Consider the following 17,965-nt stretch of genomic DNA (forward strand, 5'->3'; position numbering starts at 1 on the left):
TTATGATCAGTACGAATCTCAAAGTGTCTGCCATAGAGGAACTGTTCAAAACGTGTTACTCCAAAAATTAAACCTAATGCTTCTTTTTCAATCACACTGTACCGTTTTTCAGCTTTGTCAAGTCATCTTGATGCGAAAAAAATTGGACTTTCAGTACCATCAGTATATCTGTGAAAAAGAGCTGCACCTAATCCGACTTCACTTGCGTCTGTGGCAAGAATTAGAGGAAGTGATTCATCATAATGAGCTAAAGTATCTGATGTTGTTAATAAATGTCTCAATTTTGTAGCGATTTGTTCATGTTTTTTATCCCAGTGCCAATTTGCTCCTTTTTGAAGTAATTTGTGTAACGGAATGCACAGTGATTGTAAATGTGGAACAAATTTACTGTAGTAGTTGATTGATCCCAAGAAGGATCTTAGTTCTTTGACATTTTTCGGTGATGGCATATCTTCTATGGCTTTGATGTGTTCAGTTGTGGGGTGTATACCTGTTTGATCTATTCTGTGTCCCAAATAGTTTACTGATTCCTCAAACCATTTACATTTTGTGGATTGTACTCGAAGTCCATTGTTTTCAAAACGTTTTAACACTTCCCTGACTCTGTTAATGTGTTCTTCTCTTGTGGGAGCTGTTATTATTACATCGTCTAAAAGACATGCAACGCCTTCCAAGCCAGCCAAGATTTGATCCATTTTACACTGAAAAGCTGTTGTTGCTATTTTTATCCCAAAAGGAAGGTGTGAATATCTGAAAAATCCTTTATGAGTAGAAATAGTGAGATACTTTTGTACAGAAGTATCAACTTCCATTTGTAGATATGCATCCTTCAAATCAATAATTGTGAATTCTTTCCCTCCTGTAAGTTTTGAAGTGATTTCTTCAAACCTAGGTAGGGGATAGTTGTCTGGACTTATAAACTTGTTTATGGTGGTTTTAAAATCAGCACATATCCGGACTGCTCCTGTAGGTTTCACCACAATAACTATTGGTGAGGACCATGTGATAGGTTCTTCACTTGTGTTTACGGGTGATAGTACATTACTGTCTGCTAAACGTTGTAGTTCCATTTCTACTGCTTTTCTCAAGGAAAACGGAACTGGACGTGGTTTTGCAACTATTGGTATGGCATTTTTTGACATGTGGAAAAGTACCTTGCAGTTCTTTATTGTTCCCAGATTTGGATTGAAAACATCAGAAAAATCTGTGATTATTTTATTTACCAAAACTGAGTTCTTTTTTTGTGGAGAGCTTATCGTTTTTTTTACTGAGCATATTTCAGCACCGGGAGGTAAGGGTGGATTGAATTTGAGGACCCAATTAAGTCCAAACAAAGGTATGTCATCTTTCTTTATAACAATTACTGGTAATTTCCTGGAGTCACCAAAAGCATTGACATTTATATGTGTTTCTCCAATTGTTTCAATGTCAATCCCTGTGTATGCCATGAGGTTTCTTGTTGGTTTTAAAATGGGACTTCCAATTTTTTTCCATAATTTCTCGTCAATAATGCTGTAAGCGGCACCTGGATCATACAGCATTTTCACTGTGTTGTTGTTGAGTTTAACGTTCACCATTACTTTATAGCCTTTTTCCAGAGTTCTTATATGTTCAATATCGGAAAGTGACAGGTTGTCATCTTCTATTGATAAATTTTCGCGGACCTGATTTATCTGTTTGTCTTTTACAATTGTAGCGTACCCTACTTTTAGACATGCTCTAGCAAAATGTTCTTACCTCCGCAAGCTTTACAAAATTTGTTATTTGCAGTGCACATGACACCATCAGAATGTCGCCGGTTTCCACAACGGAGACAATGTGTATTTTTGTTCAATTTTAGAGTCGATTTCTTTTCATATTTTTCGTTGTACTTTCGAGGGTTAGATTCCATTGCCTGATGTTTATCAGAAATTTTTACTCTATTCAAATTTGTAGAACTGTTTTTAATTTCTTGCTGTTGAAGGTTAACGGTTTCTAGCAATTTTGCTGATTCTACTATTTTTGTAAAAGTTGTTTGTGTTGATGCATGCATTCTCAATAACTCAAGTTGCCAACTATCGCTGTTGATGCCTAATATGAACTGATCTCTTGAACGTTCATCCAGGTTATCACCAAAATTACAATTTCCTGCAAGAAACCTTAAATCTAGTTCAAATTGAGTTATGGTCTCACCTTCAATCCGGAATCGTCGAGAAAAACAAACTCTCTGGGATAGAGGTGCTTGTGGTTTCGTGTAGTATTTGTTTAAGACTTCTATCGCATCATTAAATCCAATGTTGTTTATGGGGGTCGGATGCATAGAATCGAAAACTATCTTGAATGGTTGCGGTCCCAGATTCTCAAGTAGTAAGTCTCGTTTTTTTTCTTCGTTTTTGATGTTTCCATTTCGTAGGAAAATCTTGAACCTTTCATGCCAATATATCCAATCTTCGGTTGTTCTGTCGAATGGTTGACATTTGCTGTGATTTTTATTTACCGACTGCGCCATGTAGAATATTAGAAATAAATAAGTCTCAAAGATTAATACTCAATGTGTGTAATCTCTATTAAAACATGTAGGATAGAGTGAATTCCAATCAACAAACTATTAAATATTATAACTGATTTATGTCATCTGTTTTGCATAACATCTGGTTTCTGGTCTACTACAGAGTGCAAACCAAGGATAGTGTATAGCAGGTTGCCTTGATCGCGTTTACATAAGCAGATGAGATGGCAGGAGCCTACTTCAAACTTCGACCTCCCAGCTGGCAAACGCCGGCTTCCATAAGAATTACATACAAAAAACCGCGTCAAATATCACTTCCTCACATAAAAACCGCTGTATTGATAAAGAATATGAATATGCTATTCAATTTAGAAAGAAACAAGCTCCACATCAATGTGTATTTTGAAAACATTAATTCATTTCGAAAAGTGTAGAAAGTCCTTGAATCTATCACTATATTCAATCGGTAAACCCGATTCATATTTGTGAAAAGGCTGGTAACTTATTTGTTTTGGACTTATTTTAAACAATAACATGACAAAATGAAGCAAACCTATTCAATTTTATGCTGGTCGTCCAATAATATTTAAAAATGATTGTTTCTTATTTGACAATGATCGTTTGTGAAAATTTATAGTATCGTTGCCTGCTTGCTAGTTGCAAGCATTTGTATTAATGATATTTGTTTAAGACTTTATTAATTGACATATACCTAGAACCAATTAAGCGAAATCATGGAACTGTTCACCATGGTTACAAGTTATTTTTAGAACGTTGAACTGTCTGGTTACTAATAATTATTCCAGTTGTCTACTGGAAAGTGTAGTGCCAACACGTTGCTCTTGTATCGTGTTTTTGTTTCTGCTCAGTGCAGTATTATTATTATTATTGACAATTATTAGTATATTTTATTGATTATTTTCATGGGACACAAATTTAAGAAGGAAATACCATATATCATTCACGGTAGTATGATATTTTTTATTTCAAAGTCCATGGGATACTTATGAATGCAAAAAACACTTGTGTAAAGCAAGAATAGATTATAACTTCAAATAATATAACATTAATTATTTATGAAATTATTCAACTACCTTACAGTACAGTAGTGTAATGCGCTTTATTTTTTGATAAAATAACAGCATTAAAGTCATTAAAAGTCGTGATTATCTATTTTTTATCATAATTAGGATAAATAAAAATCTTTATAATGTTTAAATGATGTTCATATATTCTTAGGGCTTATCTAGACTGTTTATTTTTGTGATGAAGCTAGGCAACCTTTGATGGGTTCACATTGCTATGTTTCAGGAGTTGTTGATAAAATAACGTTAATATCCTGAAATTCCCAAAGAAGCTGTTAGCTCTTTCCACAGACCTTCATAAGGATAAAATTTCTAAATGAGAATAGAATCTGTTTAAGAGAAAGAACTAAAACGATGCAGAAAAAACTAATAAAAGTACTAAAACGTATTTGAAATGGTATTATCAAATCAAATTGTGTGTTCAAACGATTTGTTTTAGGCTCGCCGGTAACATTTATAGGATTTTTACTGAAAATTAGTTTGATATTGTTTCAAAGGGGATAAAATGCTGAACATTTTTATGTCAATCACTTCTATGTAAAGTTGAAGGTTGATTTGCTATGAGGGTTCAAAGTTTGGCATTTTTACATTTGAATGCATGTTAAGCCTTGGCGAGAGGTCGCAGCATGACGTCACACCATAGTAGGCTGCGTTCTCCACGCATCTTATGTGATCAAGGCAACCTACTATTATACTATTCTTGAGTGTAAACCACCTGAACCAACCCATTTTTTTTTCAATTATAAGGGAATAGCAGTATCATCAAAGTCCAATGACATACATAAATACGTACACAAAATTCATCATTGGTAAACTATTATTATTGATCATGTTTTCAAAGTATGAAAATAAAAATCCAAGAAAATATTTGACTTACAGATAGAAAATTGAATTGTCCAATATATGTTGTGAAATGAAAATAGTCCATTCAATAAACTTATTTGTGAATGAAACAATCATGTCAAAAAGGCTTTCTTTCATGAAAGTATGGAATAATCATAAATTAGTAGTCCCAATACATGTGGAGAAATTGCAAATCAGTTACTTGAATCAAAGAAGAACTCATTGTTTTGTACATTTCACCGCTTGCTCCCAATACTCTTTTCAAATTTCTTCTACACGTTTGCCTTTTTGCAACCAATGTCCAATCACTGCTACCCAAAGACGGAACCTCCTTCAAACACAGTTTTTCAACAACCTTTGAAATTCAACGATACATATGCACATATACAGAGTGAGTCATATGTATGAGAACCCTTCAATAATTTGGAGACTGTTGTAGATATAATTCTGTAACTTTCAGGATAAGTTATTGATAGAATACTCTACCTTTTAATGTAAGTTACAACTGAGTTCCAACCCCACATAAGAGGTTTACTTGGGGGTTGTAACTGGGATATTAAAAATGTAAACACCCATTGTGTGGTTAATCATTTTAAAGGTCTTTTTAAAACAAGCAAGATGACATCAATAATAATGTTCTATGATACTAGTAGCCTAATATCAAGAGTTCAAGGAAGAATTTTTGCGCAATCCGCGAGAAATAAGGAAAAATTTTTGCGCAAATCCCCCTCCCCCCTCCCCCCTCCCCCTCTGCGCATGCGCCCCCCTCTCCTCCCCCCTCTCCTCCCCCCTCTCCTCCCCCTCTCCCTCTCCTTCTCCCTCTCCCTCTCCTTCTCCCTCTCCTTCTCCCTCTCCCTCTCCCTCTCCTTCTCCCTCTCCCTCTCCCTCTCCTTCTCCCTCTCCCTCTCCCTCTCCCTCTCCCTCTCCCAGTGAGGACGAGGGGGAGGGGAAAAAAAAAAAAATTCCCTTTTTGGAGGAAAAATTCCCTACTGTCAAATTAAAGTGAATCCATCTTTCCTTACTTTAAATGCAACCCTAAAATCTTTAAATGCAAAGTGAATCCATATTTCTACTGTCAAATTGAAGTGAATCCATCATATGCAAGTGTAGTGAGAGTCAACCTTGGAAGATATGCTCAAATTATTCTCTCAGTCAGATCTTACTTCAGCATCATGAATCTATAAGAACCCAATTCAACTTATACTGACAGATTAAATTCCAGTCTAGTATAGATAAGAAACTCTTTTGTAGATGTGTTAAATACTGACAGTGAGAGTCAACCTTGGAAGATATGCTCAAATTATTCTCTCAGTCAGATCTTACTTCAGCATCATGAATCTCTAAGAACCCAATTCAACTTATACTGACAGATTAAATCCCAGTCTAGTATAGATAAGAAACTCTTTTGTAGATGTGTTAAATACTGACAGTGAGAGTCAACCTTGGAAGATATGCTCAAATTATTCTCTCAGTCAGATCTTACTTCAGCATCATGAATCTCTAAGAACCCAATTCAACTTATACTGACAGATTAAAGTGAATCAATCCCAGTCTAGTATAGATAAGAAACTCTTTTGTAGATGTGCTAAAACCCTATTACTCTTTAAGTTTCTCGTTCTAGAGTTAGTTGCAAGGATCTTTTCAAATATTCTTTCCAAATTCATGTTAATGCATAACAATATTAGCTACAACTATTGACAACTGCTTTTTTCATATCATATGCACTTCAAAAAATATTTTCTCAGTCTATATTATGTAAATTCATTTATAATTGTATATAAGTGTAAAAAACCAGTATATATTGTAATCTACACGAATAAAGCATTCTCTCATTAGCTTTATTTATTTATTAGATAGAGCGAACAATACAATAGTTGGAAAAGAAAAAACAGGCTATTGGCCAAAACTTCTTCAATTTCCTGATTTTGACACAAATCGTTCAAATATTATGTTCACTTCAATTTCAACATCAAATCTATCATATTTCGCAATCGAAATAAGCACTCATTTTATCAGTTCGAACGTTTCAAAGCAAATGACACCTTCTGTTGCTGCAATTCGATGCGTGATATACTTTCCTTATCTAATGTGATGTTACGTAGTGAAATCCATCGCTCGTGCCAAGGTTATAGAGAGAGAGAAATGGTAATGCGCTCCTATGTGTTTTAGACAAGTAGCAGACTGGTATGCACCCAATTCGAGCCTCCTCGCGCGTTGCTGCAAAAGCCATGTGTGTTGAGTTTGCTTTCCTTTACTTCGTCATCCGTAAAATGGCTCTTTCCGCGTAGCGGAGCACAGCATTTTACGAATGAGGAGTAAAGAGAGAATAGAGAATTGTTCTCCACTATGATCGACCGTTCGCTACTACTAGCTGCAGTCAAAAAAAAAACAGATGGCCCCATGCGTTATCTTCTATTCTCGCTACTGCTTTTTCCTCTATTACGAAAGAGAAATCCAAAGTTCCTTTTTAATCCGTCATTCGTATACGAGCATATGCTTCTCTCCACGCAGCGATCTCTACATTACGAATGCCGAGTAAAGGATCATGTCGGTCTCTCCTTTGATCGGTCATACGCTACTGCCAGTTTAAGTGAATCCACCTCAGCAGCTATGCCTTAGTACATCGCTTCTCACAAGTAGCAGTTTGAGATTGCCAGATAGCCCCATGCGTTATCTCCTATTCTCAAATCACCATATTTCTAAATTCCTTTTTTGCTATTATGAACAACGAAATAAGCTATTTTGAACCATCTCTTATCACTGAAAATCCAATGTTGCCGGTTCACACACCTAGCAATGAGATTTCGCTACAACTCTTCACATTCCTGCAATATCAATTATAATTATTCCACTGTCACCAATCTTTAATACTGCTGGCTTTTCTATGATTGAGATAACTACGATAATAAATACAATTGCTGTAGATTGAAGATTCCTACAGCATTCCCTGTTATGACATGTTCTGTATTTTATTTTACTGAGTAGGCTCAATCCAGAAATTACTTGAACAGAAATAAACGAGTTACGATTTTACTTCTCAACAACCATTAATGATAATGTAGATGACAAGATTTTTTAACAACAGAGTTTTAGCTGGTTCTATCTAGTTTTCAAACCCTGTGTCAACGCTACATAAATTCGTTCAAGAAAATATTTATCGTAACTACATTAATGCATCAAACTCTCAAGAGACCGATGCATTTTTTCAACATCGAGTTCAATGCATTACTTTCAAGTATAAATAAAAGTGCCTATAGGCTCCTGACAAGAGACAACTATTATTTGATAAATTAATATCATTGATGTCACCAAAATTGTGCATCAGAGTTGAAGCAAAATTAGATGAAGTTGCACTGATGTAAAGATGTAGAAAGTACTTGAAGGTGATTGTTAAAAATGAAAGCTATTGATTATAGTTATATTTGAGTAATTATGCAAGTAGGTATTTAGATAAGTGTAAGACACCCTTGATGTATCCCTTCCAAGTCAAATGAACGTCGTGATTCAGATTAAGTTGGTGAAAGCACAAGTGGCTATTGTTGAGAGAAGCAAAGCGATTATTTGATTTCAGGTGATATGCATATTTTTTTTTTTTTTGAAAACCACAGAGATATTCGGGGAACAGCAACTAGCAGAATTTTAAAATACAAATTTGAGAGAGAGAAACTCTCTTCGATCATAGTGACTTGTGATCACAATCACTTGGGAGATTTGTCTATCAAGAGGAATATATATATATATATAGTGATATCAGAGTATGGAGGAACTGCTTTCCTTTTCATATTATCCTTGAAATGCAAAATTTCAAAAAACCTTTTGTGTACATCGACGCACAGTTGAAAAAGAAATATTCCTGCCAAATATCATGGAATTCTATCAACGCGTTTGACTGTAATCGCGTTACATACGGACAGACAAAAGAAAATCCTAGTTAAAAAATAGACCTCACTACGTTCGGTCAATTAATTAACAAAATATTTCATCTTAATTATGAAATAATTGAAAAATATAATTTCTTTCTTAATAAAATATTATTGATTATTTTAAACGAGAATAAACAGTTGCTATTACATCAATAAACCTGTATCAGCTACTGTCTTTAGAAGGCATTGACAAGACAGAGAGGTTCGGTAACGTTTTTCTCCTATCTCTCTCCACTGCCATTATAACGTGGACCTCACTATAGAAGCAAGAATCATTCAAAGCTATTTTTATGGATGAAATTAGTCATGGAGACTCAACTTTCCAGTTCACCCCTAAGTTTGAGAACTAATACGCGAAGGTATTAATTTAACTTTGGCTCCTCATTGATGATTTTAATTAGTTCGGACAAAATCCATTTTCAACTACTTCAAATAGCTCTCTCAAAGGTTGAAGCGCAAGTTGAATCTGAATGCATTAAGAGTTTTTAATGTAATAAAGAAATTTTAATGTAGAAGTAGAAAGTCTGTTCGTGCTCTATCAAAAACGAAGTTAATAAAACAAAATGAATTAGTTCGAAACTCAATAAAACTGAAACTTCTGATATAGAGACGCGTGGCTTTGTAATACAAGATATCCACCAATAGTCTATTTTAGTGAAATTTAAAAATATTCTAGGCTATGAGGAATGAATGCACGTGGTATTTTAGAGCGTAATATATAAGTAGGTAGTAATTAGTGAATTTCCACGAGCTTGCTAAGCTCGTGCATGCTAATCTTCGTACCAAAGTTTGATTGAAGCTCACCTATTATGATGGAATCTAGACCACAGCTACGCAGAATGTGCGGTCTATTCGAAGTTATTGAAGTGACAAAATCACTTTACCTCGCCCACTCGCTGAAAAGGCCAACTCTGATTGTCAACCAACTATTATAGCAAGATGTAGTGTCTAGATAGTAAGTATCGCAACTGTGCTGCCTGTGCCATTCTCAAAGCTCTGTAGTTTCGGAGGCATTTCAAATTTCAATTGATAATTAGGTTCTCTTTGTTATTGAATTGAACTATTTCAATTAACCTTGATCATTAACTGATTATAAGCTTATAACTCTACATAATCTTGGTGACTGGAAACAATTAAACAGTTGAAACTTGATCAAAGTTGAATTCAAGAATATAAAATCTAAGAGGAGTTAGTTACCAACTAGAAGAATTTTTTCATTCTCCTAAAACAATTGAATCTGTGTTCATTTGAATGTTGAGAAAAAAACGTGCTTCTATTCATAGTGTTTTTCGAGATAGTATAAAATTTATATCACTCTCAAGCAGACGCAGACAAGCTTAATATCTTGTTCTTAGCATCATATCCTTCAATTGTGAGCTATTCTATTTGAGATTTTCTCGTCAGAGAAAACTCCCCTCATTTCTGGGAATCTTGAATTATCATGCATTCCTATTATCCTGATACTGCACAATTTCATTCTCCAAGAAATCATTATTATATTATTTTTCTATTGTTTCCCTCTTCTGCAGACACTGTAGAGTCCATAAGAAGGTTTTGCTCAGTGATTCTATTCTCAGACAGCCAGTTCATAACTTTCTACTTACGCAGTATTCTACTGAGCGCAACCCTTTCAGATCCTCTTATTGTTTTATTGTCTGCTTTCTTTTGTTGACTCACAATTTTTCATCAACACTCGACATTCATTTTATGTTTTCCTCGTATACGTAAGTGCTTTTAGGGAACTTATTAGTAGTAAGCATATTGTCATCTTATGATATACAAGCCAGCAGGCTCGCATCACTCGCCTTATCCTCTTTTTACCCTGGACACCTGGCTAGATCATCCATAAACTAAGATCTAGAGAAAGATAAATTATTATCTAAAAATAAATATCAGATAAGCAAAGATGAATTTTTCACTTGAACTTGCTTTCTTCCTTCTAAAAGAAACTGAAAATCTCAGGCTTGATTCAATCTCGATTGATTTCAACTATGTAGCGCAAAAGTCTCTATTTTTATAAAAAATTCAGTTATTTTCCAGATAGAGACTTGGATTGTTCCATTTCAGTCCAGTTTTTCATCATGTCAAAGTCCATATAGGTAAATAAGTAAATGTGCTTAAATTTTAAACCATTTTCAGCAAATACTAAATTAAATAAGAGATTTGTTTTTCCCCCAGCACTAGGAGATATAATTAACATTCGTGCATTGTGAGGTAGCAGATTCCCATTTTTACAAAATGTAGGCTTTTCTTTATTTGTAATCATGAGTTAACAATTGGTAATTGGCTCAAACGTACAGAACATGATCTGATAAGCCACTGAACAATGAGCGAGGTCATGATGATGTATAGAGAGGCGTTTCCCAGAGATTGGAATGCAGACCACCTCCTCTCCACATCATCAGACAGATGTTCAAAAGAAGAACGAAATGAGAACCAATGTCAAATAATACTTCTAATATATTTTCAACAAATGTACATCATGATATTTACAATGTATTTACAATTGATTATTTTTCATCTAATATAGCTAGGTGTTGAAAACCCAATCCATTTCACTAACAGTCCTTTTTTATCACGTTTTAATATTTTTTCAATCAAATACACTTGTCTCTCCGTTTCGTTTAATTGCGTTTTTTTAATTTCTTCTGCATAAAACCGCCCACTAATTACTTCTCCGTTTAGATCTTGCAAGCTATACGTTACAGGTTGAGAAGGAAATATAGAGTGTAATCAGACTAAACCACCTTCATATATTATTCTAACTTACAACTAATACATTTATTCCTTAAACCTCTACAAGTATTACAATTAATTTTCACATTCAAAGCTTTTAGTATTTAATAGTTTTATTCTCTCCTCAATTAACGAGTTCATCATAATCTCTGTAAAAAAGTTAAAGTTTGTACAACATCGCTGATTCGCCACACATTTTCATAATTTCAAATGTAAATCTTACACTATCAATGTTTTTATCTGTTAACCTATCATCAATGAAATAATACATTCGAATATTCAACCAACCTAATGAATTACAATAGCAAAATTCAGGAATTTCCTTTAATTCGCATCTTCGATGTCTATCAACTATATTCTTATTTATAATATAACATACGCTTATATGTTCTGACTTCTGTTCTTCACTTCTACCAGGTTTTATAAATGTTAAATATTCCTCAAACGTTAGTCCTTCTTTTCCGAAATTATTCAATTCTAATATTGTTTTGTCAATAAGTTCGAAATAACAACATCTATATTTTTTATCGATTTTATTCGAAAAATAGTTCTTATCAAATGAAATTGAATCCATCTCCAATCTGAAATTAAACAGAATATGCTATCAATCTTGTTCTAAGCCTGTCTCATCTGAAGAATCTCGTAAAAAATTCCAGATAAGTTTATTTAATTGTTCTTTTGTTAAATGTTTATTTTTTTCTGTTATAACCTTCTTAATTTTATCGATAGACTCTTTAAGATGACCACAATCACATCTGTATGAGCCTGGGATATTGCCATTCTCCCAGAATTTATCATATGATGTACCGTATAATTCACAAACTGAAATATGATTATAGTTATCACTATGCCAAACTCCTAATTTTTCATAATCTCTCACAAATGTTAAATATTGTAGATTTGTCCATCCTTTTTCTGCTAACTGGTCCAATAATTGGTGATGCGTCTCCAATAGTTCAGTTAGTTCACAACGATAACTTTGTATTCTCGCCATTTTTTCTAAAGAAACAGAATCATATTTACGTAATTCATTAAAATGCCTATTTATAATATACTAAGCTTATATATTCATCAAATGATTTCCGTTCGAGAGCACATATCTGAAAACATATTAAACTATAAGTTGGAATGATCAGCGTATATAATCAATTGTAAAATATTTACTTAGTTAGTAATTGACTCTTATCTATCCAAGACGGTTCACTAAAGTGTGATTTTCTAACTACAAATCATCATTTTTGTTTCCAAGGAGAATATAAAGAAGACTATAATGTGATAGCAGATAACAATAAAACTGTTGGGATTGATTGTTTGAGTTGGGCCAATAGCAAAACCTTTGAGCCTATTCAAGATAGCTTGTCACTCTTGAATGATAGTAGAAATTATTTCCAAAATGCTCCAATTTATTCTGTGTCCTTGGCTAAAATGTGGAGAAAACTGACAGATAATTTGAAAAATAGTTGTTGTTTGATCTATAATGATCTTCTACAGTATGTTTACTGGGGGTAATAGCAATACCAGCAAATTGAGTGGAGTACAAGTAAAGCTTCCCACTGACCCACAACATAGAAATAAAATAATATCCTATGTAATCTCTGCATTTAGCTTTAATCTACTACCTATTAATTATGTGGAAATTTTCGAGGATCCATCAAACAAAAATAATATCAGTTTCTCACAAAAGTGTGGAGAGTGGAGAGACTTTTTTCTCCAAGTCAACCATAGTTTTCTCTACCATATCCAAAGTTGTTGACCTAGATGAGTTGGGTCTTGTAGCAACAGGTAACTTAATACCACAAGTCTTAAGAAAACGGGCAAACATAACTTGTAAGCTTCCTCCATACCCTTGTCTCCTATCTCAGTGCTATCAGCCAAGAATCGTAAGCTAGAACTGGATGAAATTGATCTAAAACGGAGGAAAATTGAGTTTTTTGAAGCCACACAGTCATTTAGGGAACGGCATAAGCAGCTAGAAGAATTTTAAAATAGAAAATTTGAGAGAGGAACTTGGACCATTCACATTGGCGAAATTTTGAGCCTAGTGGAGTTTATAATGTGACTGCATTTACTGTGAATAATACTGGGAAATTCCCATATGTAGGTGTACTAGGGGAGAAAGATGGTTTGAAAAACGTTTACTTTGTAAAGGGCTGTCATAAAAATGTTTTCATTAATGCATACAAAGCTATCGAAACTCTCAAGAAAGAGGGTTATTTTGTAATCCCTTACACTGACAAAAAAGAAATTATTTGTCTACCAAGGGAAGAGAAAATTTGTGTAATTACAGTCAATGCTATGTCAAGCTATAATGGGCATACATTTCCTAGAATAGAATCAGTTAAGTTTCTCCCAGATGTTTGGAAAAACTTGGAAGACACTCCCTTCACACAAAAAGAAGTGGAGCAGTATAATAACATCACAGTGCTGGAAATTAAAGGGAAAGTGAAAGTAGGAGAGTGTAAAAGATTGGAAGAGTTACCACAAGGTATAGAGTTAGTCATTATTGCAATAAAAGAAGTGTACAATAGAAACAATACTCGGTATATCCTACAGTTTGAAAATGTGGAAGCATTTTCAAACTATTGGTTAGAGGAAGAATTTGAAAAGCCGAACATAGATTTGAATTATAAAATTAGAATCAAGCTAGATGTTTTATTCCCAGTAGGAATAAGGAAAGAGTTACTTTCTGTATTTGATTTGGGCATAGATATGCTTTGATGTATGTATAATAATTTAAAATAAAGAAAATTATTGTGACAATCCTCATGACATTGAGCTCTCACCCCTTCTCCTGATTCCTCTCTCATTTTTTCTTTCCTGCTAAACGAGTGGAGGAGGAGGAGGAGGACAAAGGACAATTTTTGTCCTCGGAGGGGAGGAGGAGGAGAACAATTGTCCTCCGAGGAGAGGAGGAGGAGAAAAATTTAAGTAAAAATGAACTTACATGTGTTGATTTGACGAAATGAAATAATCGGATATGCTCCTCGACTCGGTTCAGGTAGGTCCTCGGCTATGATTTTCTAGATGCAGGTAAGGTTCCTTCACGAGAGCACAATTGCTTATGAGTAGTGAGGTGAGAAAATGCTGTGGAAAAACAATGTAACCAAACTGTAACACTAAATATATATTATAAATCAATTTAGTGTTATTTCACAAAAATATGAGAATATAACAAAAATTTTCACTTACAATCAATAATGACCTCGAGCTAAAGCTCTGGGGAGTATCGGCAGTGTTCGCCAATTGTGATACACGCCTCCTTTGTGTTTCTATCTCACTCGTACAAGCATGCAACAGACAGAGAAACGACTTGCTATATAATCGCTTTTCTCAGTGGAAAATCATCATTCACGTTAGAGAGCTATTAGTACGCGCTTCTCGACACCATGGACAAGTCACACCGTGCATCCTCATCCTCATTCTTATTGCCAGACAGCCCGCCTCCGGAGAGGGAACTCAACTTCTGGGAGCAGCAGAAGCGCCGCAGCACAGCTACAACATCAGCTGTCGCCTCCACCTCTGCCGCCCCCTCCTCCTCAGCCTCAACCTCAGATCCCTTGAAGAAACAAGGGATCTTCGTCCAAGATGAGGATTCCAGCATCATCGTGGGAGACAGCAGCCCTCCCCCGCAAGCTACTTGGGCACCACGCCGAGCAGCGCTCACATCGGTACCCGCCCCCAAGCAGTCTGTCAAGAGGAGGCTGTTTGTCGACGATGAGGAGCCTGGCGTCCTCACTCAATCAAAGGTTAGCATACAAAAAATTATTATTGTAATGTACACAAAATCTTTATAAATTGTGAATTTATAAATCTTTTGTGTGCATTTACTGATTCTTATACTGTGAGCGAAGACTGAGCTATCTAATTGTGCTATCAAAACAATCCGAACACAGATAAATTCTCACGATGGTTGCATTGAAATTTGGATAAAAATTCAAAACATGTTTTAGTAATTTCGATAATAAATTCGAATATGTTGCATGAAACAATTCAATTATCTACCAATTTGAATTGAGTTCAAGTAATCGGAGAATTTCCGAGTTATTACTTATATATATTACTTACTATATCAAATTACTGATTCGAATAATGCATAAACTGTTTGTGTGAAACAAAAATTTGCATGAGTAATGAAACGTGAAATTCGAATAATATTGTTATTATAAATCCAATCATATTATTCTGCAATAACTTTGATGACAAATTACTTATTACTTATATGAAAAATCCAATCATATTATTCTGCAATAACTTTGATGACAAATTACTTATTACTTATATGAAAAATAGTTGTTTTTGAGTGTGAAACAAAAATTTGCATGATTAATGATTAATTTATGTTTTCTGCAATCATTTATGTTGATTGTAATGAAGTGAAAAATTTTTTCCGATAATTGAGAGTTATGTCAGAGAATTTCCAAGTTATTACTCACATTTTTTGAGTAGTGAATCTGTTGAGCGCAAGATCACTCTCTCATGTCAGAGAATTTGCGAGTTATTAGTCACAGTTTTGAGTAGTGAATCTGTTGAGCGCAAGATCTCTCTCTTGTATGATTTTATAACCTGAAACAAATAAGAGTCTAATGAAATATTTTTCAACAGAAACGTGCGGTGGAAGAGGATGAGGAGGAGGACAGCTCCATAATGACGTTGTTACAGCAGGAGGAGGATGAAATTCTCCCCGAGGAGCACTTCCTCACCGTCATCAATAGGTACTCCCCGAAACCCTGGACTCCTCTAAGAGAGTTGATGGAGGGTACACCTTACCCTATTGAGGACGTGAGGGAGGTCTGCAATCAACATGGACGTCGCGTGGTGCTCAAGATCCGGCTGTCAGGTCAGAGAACAACAGATGTTTACATACCTGAACGTTTCACGCAGATCTTGACCTCCAAAGACATCCAAAATTTTAAAAGTAAATGCAAATCATTGTTACTGTTTTGTGAAACATATTAATCAGTACATGACTGACATAAACATTGTTAAAATGCATAAAATTTAATCATGATAATTATATTACTTATTACTTATTTTGTTAATAATCTTGTAACAAATTTTCAGATTTACTTTTAGGGTTTCAGTTAACATTTTATGAATTTTATTATTACTTATAAGTTATTTTGTTATCCGGCTGTCAGGTCAGAGAACAACAGATGTTTACATACCTGAACGTTTCACGCAGATCTTGACCTCCAAAGACATCCAAAATTTTAAAAGTAAATGTAAATCATTGTTACTGTTTTGTGAAACATATTAATCAGTACATGACTGACATAAACATTGTTAAAATGCATAAAATTTAAATCATGATAATTATATTACTTATTACTTATTTTGTTAATAATCTTGTAACAAATTTTCAGATTTACTTTTAGGGTTTCAGTTAACATTTTATGAATTTTATTATTACTTATAAGTTATTTTGTTATCCGGCTGTCAGGTCAGAGAACAACAGATGTTTACATACCTGAACGTTTCACGCAGATCTTGACCTCCAAAGACATCCAAAATTTTAAAAGTAAATGTAAATCATTGTTACTGTTTTGTGAAACATATTAATCAGTACATGACTGACATAAACATTGTTAAAATGCATAAAATTTAAATCATGATAATTATATTACTTATTACTTATTTTGTTAATAATCTTGTAACAAATTTTCAGATTTACTTTTAGGGTTTCAGTTAACATTTTATGAATTTTATTATTACTTATAAGTTATTTTGTTATCCGGCTGTCAGGTCAGAGAACAACAGATGTTTACATACCTGAACGTTTCACGCAGATCTTGACCTCCAAAGACATCCAAAATTTTAAAAGTAAATGTAAATCATTGTTACTGTTTTGTGAAACATATTAATCAGTACATGACTGACATAAACATTGTTAAAATGCATAAAATTTAAATCATGATAATTATATTACTTATTACTTATTTTGTTAATAATCTTGTAACAAATTTTCGGATTTACTTTTAGGGTTTCAGTTAACATTTTATGAATTTACGATATTATTACTTTTAAAATGAAAATCATTTATTAATGCAAATAATGCAATTTGATAATGCAAATCATTGTTACTGTTTTGTGAAACATATTAATCAGTGCATGACTGACATAAACATTGTTAAAATGCATAAAATTTAAATCATGATAATTATATTACTTATTACTTATTTTGTTAATAATCTTGTAACAAATTTTCGGACTTGACATTACATCGTCTTTCAGCAATATAACCTATATCTTGTAAATCACAATTTTCAAGTATTTAGTTTTGGCACAAGCCATTACATATATTTTCATTATAATCTATAATTTTCAAGTATTGTGTTTCCTCCACTTCACTCAGCTGAGGTTGTATGAATCTATAATTTACAAGTTTTGTGTTAAGGTGACAATTGCATCGCATATCAGCATATACATAACCTACTTTGTTAACCGCATAATTTACTTGTTATATATCAATAAAAAATAGTTTGTTATTCTATAAAAAGTTTTCACTCACCTATCACACTAGTATACGTGTAGAGAACTCTCCACACTCTCCAAGTTGCATTGAGTGATAAGAAAAATTAAAATGTGTTTTATAGAATGAAGTGTGTATGCACGTGCAAGCATACGCATGAGCTGACAACATCGGGCGATCGCTCACTGTGTCAAGGTCGGCTCAACGCTCTGCCTTCCTTGTTGCGAAGTGAGGGCGTTGGCCCTTACACATCTGGTGTGATGCATTTCATTCATTCACGACCTTGCAAGGTCTTGTGTACATCGTACACATGGCTGGATTGGTATTCCATTCATTCTTATCTGTATGACTTTTTCACATCAACTATTTGAAATGCATTTTGAAAATTCATTTCAAATAGATGATCTGAATAGGCGAATTC

At 34.0% G+C, this 17,965-nt stretch overlaps 3 protein-coding genes and 1 long non-coding RNA gene across 7 annotated transcripts in view; 3 read left to right on the forward strand and 1 right to left on the reverse strand.

Moving 5' to 3' along the window:
• Positions 1 to 17,965, forward strand: part of LOC111059185 — a 267,640-nt gene that overhangs the window by 197,378 nt on the left and 52,297 nt on the right. The window lies entirely within an intron of this gene.
• LOC111058921 (uncharacterized protein K02A2.6-like) overlaps positions 1 to 17,965 on the forward strand; it is a 37,649-nt gene that overhangs the window by 15,584 nt on the left and 4,100 nt on the right. The gene's annotated exons all lie outside the window — the stretch shown is intronic.
• LOC120353145 lies at positions 11,682 to 15,682 on the reverse strand. Its single transcript, XR_005572204.1, has 3 exons — positions 15,509 to 15,682; positions 14,020 to 14,159; positions 11,682 to 12,074 (listed from the first exon to the last, which is right to left on the reverse strand). It is a non-coding gene; the product is annotated as an uncharacterized LOC120353145 (long non-coding RNA).
• LOC120353143 lies at positions 13,725 to 17,692 on the forward strand. The gene is made up of 3 exons (XM_039435863.1): positions 13,725 to 14,821; positions 15,678 to 15,912; positions 16,214 to 17,692. The coding sequence occupies exons 1-3, from the start codon at positions 14,462 to 14,464 to the stop codon at positions 16,330 to 16,332; spliced, it is 714 nt and encodes a 237-aa protein (XP_039291797.1). The 5' UTR covers positions 13,725 to 14,461; the 3' UTR covers positions 16,333 to 17,692.

This window comes from Nilaparvata lugens, chromosome 9 (genome assembly GCF_014356525.2).
Source record: "Nilaparvata lugens isolate BPH chromosome 9, ASM1435652v1, whole genome shotgun sequence".
NCBI lineage: Eukaryota > Metazoa > Arthropoda > Insecta > Hemiptera > Delphacidae > Nilaparvata > Nilaparvata lugens.